This window comes from Falco punctatus (genome assembly GCF_963210335.1).
Source record: "Falco punctatus genome assembly, chromosome: 6".
Classification (NCBI taxonomy): Eukaryota; Metazoa; Chordata; class Aves; order Falconiformes; family Falconidae; genus Falco; species Falco punctatus.
This window is the reverse complement of record NC_137585.1, coordinates 72,046,630-72,057,777: the sequence shown is the minus strand read 5'-3', so window position 1 is coordinate 72,057,777 and position 11,148 is coordinate 72,046,630. Positions and strand designations below refer to the sequence as shown.

General features: G+C 66.1%; 2 protein-coding genes across 3 annotated transcripts; one reads left to right on the top strand and one right to left on the bottom strand.

Moving 5' to 3' along the window:
- Window positions 1-3,728: 3,728 nt before the first annotated feature.
- LOC308065806 (uncharacterized protein) lies at window positions 3,729-4,952 on the bottom strand (the record flags this gene model as incomplete). 2 transcript variants are annotated; one of them, XM_080392275.1, is made up of 4 exons in its annotated part: window positions 3,729-4,051; window positions 4,125-4,250; window positions 4,460-4,561; window positions 4,788-4,952. In XM_080392275.1, the coding sequence occupies 4 exons, from the start codon at window positions 4,950-4,952 to the stop codon at window positions 3,908-3,910; spliced, it is 537 nt and encodes a 178-aa protein (XP_080248401.1). In that variant the 3' UTR covers window positions 3,729-3,907. The 2 variants fall into 2 exon arrangements, with proteins under 2 accessions (XP_080248401.1, XP_080248402.1); XM_080392276.1 differs by lacking the exon at window positions 4,460-4,561.
- Window positions 4,953-5,044: 92 nt separating this feature from the next.
- On the top strand, window positions 5,045-9,267 carry CHKB (choline kinase beta). The gene is made up of 11 exons (XM_080392274.1): window positions 5,045-5,203; window positions 5,755-5,863; window positions 6,037-6,150; window positions 6,293-6,426; window positions 6,654-6,758; window positions 7,106-7,164; window positions 7,355-7,442; window positions 7,560-7,668; window positions 7,804-7,910; window positions 8,097-8,178; window positions 8,328-9,267. Exons 1-11 carry the CDS (start codon window positions 5,058-5,060, stop codon window positions 8,382-8,384), a joined length of 1,110 nt encoding a protein of 369 aa, XP_080248400.1. The 5' UTR covers window positions 5,045-5,057; the 3' UTR covers window positions 8,385-9,267.
- The last annotated feature ends 1,881 nt before the right edge of the window (window positions 9,268-11,148 follow it).

Below are 11,148 nucleotides of genomic sequence, written 5' to 3'. Positions count from 1 at the left end.
GTATAGGGAGGAGTTGGTATGAGAGGGATCGGGCGGGGGTATGGGAGGGGATGGGGTGATACAGGGAGGGGACGAGGGCTATAGGAGAGGGCGGGGTGTGTAGGGAAGGCTGCGGGCGGTGGTATACGGAGTGGGTCGGGGCGTGGTATAGAGAGGAGATGGGGGTGAAATAGGAAGGGGATCGGGCGGTTATGGGAAGGGATGGACGTAGTATAGGGAGGGGATGGTATGGGAGGGGAGCGGGGAAGCTATAGGGACGGCATGGGGGTATGGGAGGGGGCAGGGTGTGTCGGGAGGGGAGCGGGCAGTGGTAGAGGGAGGGTCAGGGGAGGATATAGGCAGAGGGTGACCAGAGGGGAGCAGGGAGGAGATGGGGGTCTCCAAGGAGGGGAGAGGGGCTGGGGGCAGCAGGAATGGCCGAACGGGGGGGGGGGGGGGGGGGCGGGTCGGTGGTCTCTAGGGAGGGCAGGGGTCTGTGCAGAGAGGGGTGAAGGGCTGTATGGAGGGGAGCAGAGAGGGGCTGTGTAGGGAGGGGAGCAGGGGGAGGCTGTATAGGGGGAGAGCAGGAAAGTGCTGGTGGATCCTAGAGAGGGGGCTGGGGCCGTATGGGGGGAGCAGAAGGAGTGGGGGGCTGCGCAGGGATTGTATGGGGGGAGCAGGGAGCGGGTGGTACATGGGGGTACCGCGGAAATGCAGAGGGCTGCGCGGGGAGGGGCAGAGCTGCACGGCGGGCTCTGCGGAGCCCTATAGGGAGGGGTAGGGGGAGGTATGGGAGAGATGCAGGGGGTTGCACAGGGACGTGCAGGGAACCGCGCAGGGCAGCGCAGGGGGGCACGGGGGCGATGGGGGAGGGGCAGGACGGGTCAGGGGCTCTATAGGGAGGTGTGAGAGGGGTCAGGGAGCCGTACGGCGAGGCGGAGGCGGCTCGAGCCCGAGCCGAGCCGGCGGAGGCGGCCCCGGGGCCGCGCGGCGGGAGCTGTCCGGTGCCCGGTGCTGAAGGCCCGGAGCTGTCCGGTGCTGGCGGGCAGGGGACGTTGGGGGATCCAGGGGATCACGGAGGCTCCCGCTTTGGGAGCAGAGAGCATTGGGGGTACAAGAGATGGTGGAGGCCAACGAGGCAGTGGGGCGTTGCAGAGGGTGTACGGGGGGAGCAGATGTGCGTGCTTTGGGAAACTGGTGGAGGGGGGGTCCAGGAGGAGGGGGGCTACGCGCACTGGGGGTACACACACTGGGGTGGGAGGTGCAGTGGATGCTCAGGAGGCTTTTGGGGTTCTGTGCATTGAGGGGACTGGGGGGACAAGAGCGGGTGAGGGGGTTCTAGAAGTTGCAAGGGGCCCTGCAGGACCTGGGCAAGGGAGCATCCCTGCACTGAGGTGCAAGAGGGTACAGTGGGGTGGCTCAGGGGCAGTGGGAACACTGCACCATGGGAGCTGGAAAGTAGGGGAGGGCACAGAGAGAGGGGGACAGGGCAGCAGGGGAGGTCTGCACACGGGGGGGCACAGAGTTGGGGGGGCACAGGAGGCCATAGGGGACAGTAGGTGTTTGGGGGCCCATGCAGCAGGCAACAGAATGCAGGGGGGGCGGAGCTGTTGCGGGCCATGAGGACCTGGAGTTGTTGGGGGAATCCTTGCACTGGGGAACAAATTACATTGGTGGGGCGCAAAGGCAGTGGGGAATGGTATCAACTGTGACCCTAGCCCCTCTCCACAGCTCCTTGGTCTGTGCTTGGGAATGGCTCATGGCAAGTCTGGGCCGTGCTCCCCTCACGCCAGCCATCCCATCGCCCTATGCCCTGGGCACCCACCGTACAGTTCCCCTTCCCCAACCATTCCTCGCAGCCCTGGGCTTGGGTGGAGGGCTTGGACAAGCACCGCTACCCTCCGCCCACCCCCACACCATCCCAGGGGCTAGTGGATCCTTCAGTGCGCCCCCCCTGCATCTCACTGCTTATGCTGGCCCTGGAAAGGTGCTGAGCCCCGTGGGGTCCTGCAGCTCCTCCTGGCCCCCTCCATCCCACCAGGTCTTGGCTACCCATCCTACCAGGTCCTAGCCACTCACCCACCCACACACCTCCCCAGCTGCTTGGGGAGCCCCAGGCAAGCCCAAGGCCAGCTTTGTGCCACCAGAGTGTGCACAGGGGGACAGCTGTCCAGCTGGCACCCTGCAACCCCAGCCCTTGGAGAGACGCTGGCCCTGACTCTCCACCCACTCACCCCAGGGGTGCTTGGGGGTGCAGGGGAAATGGCCTCCCCAGATATCCGTGCAGACAAAAGCCCCCAGCTCACAGGCAGAGCGGACCCACTTGGGAAATGGCTGAGGGCAGTTAGCTGAGCCTTAGGGGGTTTTTTTCATCCATTCCCAGATGCAGGCAGCAGCTGCCCATCACATAGAATACTGGGCAGCCACCACCTATCCCACCACAAACAGGCAATGCCTGCACCAGCTCCTGTCCCACTGGCCTTGCGTGGTGCAGACAGACACCCCTGCTCTGCGCTGGGTGCCTGGTCAGGAGTGGGTGCCCCTTTCCAGCTGCACAGTGGGGCTGTGCCCATAGAATGGCAGCAGTGCACCTACAGTGAGCCTACTGCCCACCTGTGGCTTCCCTGGGGGAGATGCTTTCCTGGGAAAGGGCTGTTACCTCCCAGGAATCACTCGTGGTCTGTGGTTGGAAGCAACAGGCACGGCAGGCTGCCGGGTGCAGTGGCTGGGGAAGGGCTGACTCTGTGGCATGGCCTGGCACGGCCCTTCTAGCACCCTGAGATATGGGCTCCTGGGGAGGGCGCTGGCAGAGGAGAAGCCGTCCCCAGCAAAGCTCATACTGGACAACACAGCAAGTGAGGGGCTCAGCAGTGCCCCATTAGTCGTGTGGGTTCAGAGCCAGGAGCACAGAGACTCCTGGGCAGAGCAGGAGCCACAGCCGTTCCCCTTTCACTGGCCACTCCTGCTGCCCCCAGCTCCCTACAGGCCTTTTCCCTCCTGGCATCCCCTGGCACGGGGCTCTGGCACCACAGGTGGGGGCTGTGGCAGTTGCTGCCAGGTGCACAGGGCCCAGGAGCCCCGTCTCTGCCAGGCTCCCAGAGAGGGCAGAGGAGCAGCCCAGGTGACAGCCCCCGCCTCTTGGCCCTCTGGCCACAGGCCCATGTTAGCTCCATGGGTAAGCCCTGCCCCAGCCCCTGCCTCCTCTGCCCAGCTGGGCTGCCCCACAGACTCCCCAGCCCTGCCCTGTCTCTCTCCCTGGGCAGGATCAGTCAGCCACAACAACGGCTTAGGGGACCTGCCCGCCAGCTAGCTGGCAGCAAGCAGATGGCACAGCAGCACAGATGCCTCTGGCCCCCCAAATCTCCCCCCGCTGCCACTGACTCATCTGCTGCCACAGCAGCAGCCCCAAGCCCTCCAGCTCTGCCCACAGCACTATCGTGCTCCACTCCTGGCACAGCCCATGGCCCTGGCTAGCACCGAGTATGGGGAGAGGATGCAATCCTAGCTCAGGGTTGAGCACTGCTGCCCATCACTGCCAAGCCAGCCCCTCCTGCACCCCTTCCCCAGGACAACATGCCCCACAAGAGGAGAGCTTGGAGTTTCCCCAGGGCTGGCACACACACACCCCCTTCCTTCTGCAGCCTGGCCCTTCCACTGGCACAGAAAGGGTGGCAAAGGGCAATTATGGGTGCCCTGACCTCAGCGCCAAGGCTCCAGCACCCACCAGATCAGCCGATCCCAGGCACAGATGCCATCAGTCCCCAGCTTTTATTGTGCAGCAAAGGGCAGGGGTTGGGCAGCCATCCATGGGGTGGATACGGGGCAGCAGCTGTCGGTGGGGCAGCCGTGTCCCCATTGCTCTTGGCTGTGCTGTCACAGCCTGGGTGAGGGGTGGCAGTGAGGGGACTCTGGGAACACCTGTGAGCCCTCACGAGCTCGAGTCCCCCTTGGCCAGAAGAAGGTCCAGGTAGGCCCCAGAGATCAGGTCTTCCTCCTCAATCCCCAGCTCCTTCATCAGCTGGTGGGCCACACGCTCACCATCCTCCACAGTCTGCTCCTCAGTCAGCACCACCTGTGGGCACAGGGAGGGTGAGCCCCGGGGTGCCCTGAGGCTGGCACACTCGCCCCAGCCATGCCCCACTCACCTCCAGCTCCACGAAGTCCCCCAGCCCCTCCACACTATCCAGGTGCACCCGGGTCTGTCCCACGAGGTAGAGGAGACGCTCCTTCCTCACCATACCCAGCACGCCCAGCGCCTGAGTCAGCACTGCCTGCGCACCAAGAAAGGAGCTGCCTGCAGCTGGCAGCCACCCCGGGAAGGGGCAGCCACAGCAGCAGGCCATGCTGGGTGGTAAAGCTGAGGGCTTCCCCCAGCGAGGCCCCGGCCAGGCCACAGGTGCCAGACACCCCAAGCAGCCCTGTGGTGGGGAGCAGCCAGCACCCCTGGGCACACTGTCCCAGAGGGGCCCCCAGCGCTCACCTCCAGGCCATCAGGGTCATCCGTGGGGGTGATGGTGAAGTGGGAGAGCTTGGGGCCGGCAGTGTCGGGGCGCTCATAGAAGATCAGCTCTCCCCGCCCATCCTAGGAAGGCAGCAGGGACAGGGAGGAACAGGCAGGGGTGGGCAGGGCATGGCAGGGACAAAGAGGATGGGGGGAGGGGGGGGGCGGGGGAGGCAGGCGGCGGGAGGCGGGGCCGGCCCAGGGGCAGTCAGGGCCAGGCAGGCCGGGCCATCCCCACAGACCTTCGCTCCACAGGCCCGGGCACCCCCCACCCGAGGCCTGATAACGGCCCCGGCCCCGCACTTACCGGTGTGCGGCGCAGCTTGAGGCGGCCCCGCGGGACGCGGAAGAAGGTGTCGGCCTGGACCAGGCCCTGTCCCTGTGCCCGGGCCGCTCCTCCCAGCCGCTCAGCCGCGCCCCGCGCCGCCGCCAGCGCCCGCAGCCGCGCCTTCACCTCCACGTTCCGCCGCATCCCCGCCGCTCAAGCCCATTGGCTCCGCTTCGTGATGTCATCGCCGGGCGCGCTTTGCCATTGGGCCGGCAGGCGCTCCGCCCCGCCCCGACGGGCGGTGGAGCCATGGCGGCGGCGGGACGGGGCAGCGGGGCCGCGGCCGGGGCTGTGCCCGCCGCCACCCGCCTGCAGGCCTACGCCTGGTGCCGGGAGTTCCTCGCCGGTTCCTGGAAGCTCATCGGGCCCGAGGAGTTCAGCATCGGGCCCGTCAGGTAGGAGCCGGAAGCGGGGGCCGCACCTGCCCGCCGGTGCGGTAACCCGGCCCCTCCCGGTGTCCTCGCCCCGGGTTCCCCTGAGCCACCCGGTGTCCCTGTCCTGTCCCCCGCAGTGTCCTGTCCTACCCTCCCCGGTGGCCTTGTCTGCCCTCGACTGGTGGCCCTGTCCGCCCCCCCAGTGGCCTTTCCTCCCCCCAGTTCCCCTGTCGGGTGCCCCAGTCTCCCCCCAGGTCGCGTCGCCCCCAGTGCCCCTGTTTCCCCCTTATCCGGTAGCCCAGTCCCCCCTCCCACTGTCTCCCAGTTGTTCCCCTGACCAGTAACCCAGTCTCCTACCTCAGTGTCCCCCAGTTGTCCCCCCGACTGGTGGCCCTGTTTCCAGCCAGGTGCCCCAGTTGTCCCCGCAACGGTGTCCCAGTCCTACCCCTGATGCCCCCACCCAGATGCCCCAGCCCTCTCCCAGTCATGTTCCTACCCCGGGTGCCCTAGTCGCCCCCCAACCTTGCCCTGCGGTGGCACCCCTGCAGCCCCTGACCAGCCTGTACTTGCAGCGGGGGGCTCAGCAACCTGCTGTTCAAGTGCACACTGCCGGAGCACATCCTCAGCGTGGGGGACGAGCCCCGGCAGGTGCTGCTGCGCGTCTATGGGGCCATCCTGCAGGTGAGCATGGCCAGCACCGGCCCCCCTGACCAGCAGCCCCCCACGACCAGCAGCCCTTGGATGGCTGCAGGGCTTAGGGCTCTGCCAGTGTCTTCCTCCTGGCCTGGGCCTGGCAGCTGCTGCAGGGCTGCAGGACCAGGGCAGCTGCCGGGGCTCACTGCCTGCGTCCGCAGGGCGTGGACTCGCTGGTGCTGGAGAGTGTGATGTTCGCCATCCTGGCTGAGCGGGCACTGGGGCCACGGCTCTACGGTGTCTTCCCCCAGGGGCGGCTGGAGCAATACATTCCGGTATGGGACAGGCTTTCCCCTCACTCCAGGCAGCTACCGACCACAGGAAGAGACATGACACGGTGCTTTTTGTGCCGCCAAGGGCAGGGCTGGCTCCCCAGGGCCGGCACGCCACTCACTTCACTGCTGTGTCCCACCCCAGAGCCGACGTCTGCGGACTGAGGACCTGCGAGACCCTGACATCTCCAAGGAGATTGCGGTGAAGATGTCCCGGTTCCACGGCATGGTGATGCCTTTCAACAAGGAGCCCAAATGGCTCTTTGGGACCATGGAGTGGTGAGGGCAGCTGCAGGCTTCTGGATCACCTCAGCCCCCAAAATCCTACGGGGTCCAGAGCACAGGGATGTTTCCCGGCTGGCTGCCAGCAGGGCCCACAGGAACAGGGTGTGGAGCAGCTCCTCAGTAGCCCCGGCTCCGCACTGGGCTGGCGAGAGAGGGGCTGTGGTGGGGTGGCAGTGTCCAGGGATGTCTGTCCCACTGCAGTGCTGTCTCTTGTACTCCAGGTACCTGAAGCAGATTTCGGAGCTCACCTTCCCCGAGGAAGAGCAGCTGAAGAAGTTCAACCACCTCAAGACTTATAACCTGCAGGAAGAGATGAAGAGCCTCAGGTGAAGCTGAGCTGCCCACTGGCATGGCACAGGGCAAGGGCTGACCCCGTTTCACTGCCAGCCTCCTCACAGGGAGCCTGGGGTGACTCAGCTTCTCTGGAAACTGGTCTCTTCTGTTCCATGTCCTGAGAGGGAGCCTTCCACTCTGGGGAACGGCTCTCAGAGGGGTCCCTGTGTCCCCAGGGCAGGGTTTCTCCCAGTTTTCTTGAGCTCCGCATCCCAACTGTGTCCATAGCTCTGTCCACCCATGGGCTGCAGCAACAGTGGTGGTCCCTGTGACCCTGCAGCTGGTGGGTGAGGGCCGGCAGGTCCTGCCCCTGCTGAGGTGTCTGTCCCCTGAACTGCAGGGAGCTGCTGGAGTCCACCCCCTCGCCGGTGGTCTTCTGCCACAATGACGTCCAGGAAGGTGAGTGCAGTGGGCAGGCAGCTGCTTCTCCTTGCAGAGGCCTCATCCTGGACCTGGAGCTGCTCTCCCTGCCTGCCTACCCCTGGGCACAGGCTCGGCCTCCTGCCCCTGCCTGCAGCTGCCCCCTAGCCCTGACAGAGCTGGTGGGTTCCCCCCCAGCCACCCCTGAGCCAACCCCGTGTCTGCACAGGGAACATCCTGCTGCTGGCTGGGCGCGAGGCTTCCTCCTCTGACAAGCTTATGCTCATTGACTTTGAGTATAGCAGCTACAACTACCGGTGGGTCTGGGGGCTGCTGGGCTGAGCGCCATGCCAGGGTCCCTGCGGCAGCTGCTGCAGAGGCCAGTCTCCTGCTTGTGAGAGGCTGGGGCCCTGCTCACCCTCCCCTTTCTCCAGGGGCTTTGACATCGGCAACCATTTCTGCGAGTGGGTTTACAACTACACCCATGATTCCTGGCCGTTCTTTAAGGCTTCCCCAGAGAACTACCCCAGCCGGCAGCAGCAGGTAGAGCTGCCTCGTCCCTCGGCAGCAGTCATAGGGTGCTCCCAGCAAGGGGGAGCCTCGTGGAGGCTGGCAGGGATGTACCAGATGTGTCAGTGCCAGTCCGCAGCATCACAGCCTGCTCTGTCCCTCTTCCAGCTGCATTTCATCCGGCACTACCTCTCAGAGGACTCGGGGCGATGCGGGGACACCACACACAAGGAGCAGGCCCACATTGAAGAAGAAATGCTCACAGAGATCAACCGGTGAGGGGCATGCCGGGGTGGGGTGGGGGGTGTCCCTGTGGCTGTAGGGGACACCCTAGGGGCACATCTCCTTGTTCCTGCTGCACAGAGAGTGCAGCATCCCCAAAATCATCCTGGTCTGTCTCCCTCCCTCCTGCTCACTGTTGGTGTGGGGCATGGATGGGGCTGACTGCTGCTCTCCATCAGGTTTGCTCTGGCCTCTCACTTCTTCTGGGGCCTGTGGTCCATTCTGCAGGCGAAGATCTCCACCATCGAGTTCGGGTACCTGGTGAGCACTGCCTCTCAGTGCTGGAAGGGCCATGAATTGGGCCCTGGGGTTCCTTGCACATCACCCCTTCTCTGATGCTGGGAGCGGGGGAGGTGGGCTGGGGGTGTCAGAGGACACAGGCTGTCCCTGACTACTCTTTCCTGCTACAGGACTATGCGCAGAGCCGCTTCGAAGCCTACTTCCAGCACAAGGCACAGTGTTCCTGAGAGCAGCTGCCCCAGCCCTGCCTGTGCCCACCTCAACTCCGCAGCCTCCCTCTGCCACACCCTGGCAACACCCGTGCTATGGGGCAGGCCAGGGATGCAGTGTCCCCTCCCAGGCGGCCTGCCCTCCAGCCTGGGCTGCCCAGACAGGTGATAGAACGGTTCAGGGGGCCAGTGTCTGCCCCTGCTCCCCAGGGCTATGCAGCAGAGCTGGGGGAGAGGTGGGTCTGCCCTAGTGCATGCCTCCTGGAGAAGGGGACATCGTGCTTGGAGAGGTGGCACATCAGCCACGGGGCTGTGTCTTTGCCATGGCTCGTGTGCAGGTGGCCCCTGACAGAGTGGAGAGGCTGCTGGCAGCGCCCTGTCCCTGCCTGACCCTGTGGCTGCCCCATCACTGCCACTGTGGCTGCCCCCTCGCTGCCTTTGGCACAGCCCCTCTGTGGTGGCTTGTCCCTTGTCTCCGCACTGCTGGCACTGAGCAGGGCTTGAGCTGCAGGTCCTGGCTGGTGGGAGCCTCCTGCCCTTGCCAGCAGCAGGGGGGCAGGCACAGCCTGGACCAGAGAGACATGGATGGCTTGGCTGTCCTGCCAGCCCCTTGCACAGTCCTGCTTGGAGCTGTGGCCCTGCAAGTTGAGAGGGGTGCAGGCAGGGATGCTGAGAGGCCCCAGGGTGTTGCTGGGGGCCAAGGGGTGTAGGGGACCTATGCTTGCATCTCATTCTCCCCTGACAGCTTTCCCAAGACCCCTGGGGTTAAGGCAGGACCTGCCTGGCTTCCCTGTGGCTCTGGGCTGCTGGGATGGGGCCGAGGGCTGCTCCTTCCTTCCCCTCCCGACAGCAGAATGTAAACTGTCCTCAGACCAATAAACGCTGCGGTTGGTGCACGGTACCTGCTTGCTCTCTACAGGTGGCCCTGCTGCCACCACCTCCTCCCTACTCACCAGGGGCTTGCCACAGCCCTGGGCCGTCCCAGACTGTTGCAGCAGAAGTGAGGCTGCCCCACAGCAGCATGCGCTGATCCTCTCCCCAGACCCCTCTGCCGGTGCCAGGGGGTCTGCAGGAGCTGTGGCTTGGGACAGGCAGTGGGTGCCACGGCTTATGTTGGCCCAGGGCCAAGCTGGGAGGGTACATCGGGCACAGGCTGCAACGGGATGCAGGAGACCAAGGCTGTACCCCCTCCTCACCATGCTCCTCACCCCGCACTGTAGGGTACGTGCCACCCCCCACCCTGCCCCTGTGGCCAGCCAGGAGGGTCTCACCCATGGCAGCAGCTCTGGTTTGTGCTATGGCAGAGGTGATGCTGCCCCATCTCCTCCCACCTGCGCTGCTCACAGCCTCCAGTTACTCTGTCTGCATCTTGGGGTGATGGCTGGTGCTGGTGCTGTCCTGCCCCCCGCAGCCCCACCGGTGAGAGCTGATGCTCGGGGAGGAAGCAGGCAAGTGTGGGTTCGCTGCCGGCCCGCTCCTCTGCCCAATGATCTCTGTTTCCCCCAGAACAGCTTCTCCACAGGCACCTTCCCCACTGGCAGCAGTGGGGGCTTGTGGCTTCACCTTCCTTCCCCTGCGCCCCCTGACCAGGTCTGTGCCACGCTGCCTTCTGCCTGGCCCCGGCTGCCCTGGCCAGGGTCTGCCCCCCTGGAGCTGAGCATGAGGGGCCAGGGCCCAGCATCCCGCTCCATGCTTACCCAGCTCCTCTTTCACCCACATACTGGCTATTTATAGCCCAGTGGCTGGTGACCGGCAGGCAGCTGTGGGAGCTCCTTCCACATGGGCCACCTGGCCCGGGACCCTCTCCCGGAGCTGGGGGGGGCGGGGGCAGAGGCCGCAGGGGTGTCACCCTGAAGCTGCACAGGGTGTCTTGAGCCCTGGCCGTGGTGGGCGCTGGGCGCACACCTGAGCACATGTGCGGGTGCAGCAGGGGTCACGCACATGTGTGCCCCTCCTGTACCACTGCCAGCACTGGGGTCACAGCCCTTGGCCTGGGATGGGGGCTGCCGGGGGGGACCACGCTGCACTGGAGTCTCCTCCAGATGCCCTTCCAGCTGCAGGCAGCTGCCTCCGGTAGAGCGAACAGGGAGGGGAAGGTCAAGCCCCCCGGGCACGGCGGGCAGCGGGCACTCCTCTGTCTGCCCTTGCCCAGCGCTGCCCTGTGCCGCTGCTGTGGCACGGCAGGAGCTGGCCCCGTACGGCCCCGGGGAGCGGGACAGGATCCGGCCCCGTAGGGCCCCGGGGAACGGAACGGGCCCTGTACAGCCCAGCCCCGCGCCCGGACCCCCGGGCCAGCCCCCAGGCACACTGCCCGCGGCAGAGCGGGTCGGAGGGCCCCTGCCCTTGGGGTGCGGGGCTGGGGCAACGGGCTGCTCTCGGGGTACCGGCCCCTGCCTGGGGGGGAACAGTCCCTGCCTGGGGTGCGGGTCTGTCCCTGGGGTGCCACTCCTTTCCCGGGGTGCCAGTCCCTTTTCCCGGGGTACCGGCCCTTTCCCGGGGTGCCGGCCCCGTTCCCGGGATGTTTGTCCCTTTCCCGGACTGCCGGCCCTTTCCCCGCGCTGCCGGTCTCTTTCCCCGAGGTGTCGGTCCCTATCCCGGGTTGCCAGTTACTTCCCCCGGCGTCCGGGATGCCGGTCCCCTTCCCGGGGTGCCGTCTCTTTCCCGGGATGCCGGTCCCCTTCCCGGGGTGCCGTCCTTTTCCCGGGGTGCCGTCCCTTTCCCGGGGTGCCGTCCCTTTCCCGGGGTGCCGGTCCCTTTCCCGGGGTGCCGGCCCTTTTCCGGG

Coding starts and splice junctions, on each gene's coding strand:
- CHKB (XM_080392274.1), top strand. CDS start 5,058: ATGGCGGCGGCGGGACGGGGCAGCGGGGCCGCGGCCGGGGCTGTGCCC. Junction 5,864..6,036: donor TCTATGGGGCCATCCTGCAG/GTGAGCATGGCC, acceptor CTGCGTCCGCAG/GGCGTGGACTCGCTGGTGCT. Junction 7,669..7,803: donor ACCCCAGCCGGCAGCAGCAG/GTAGAGCTGCCT, acceptor TCCCTCTTCCAG/CTGCATTTCATCCGGCACTA.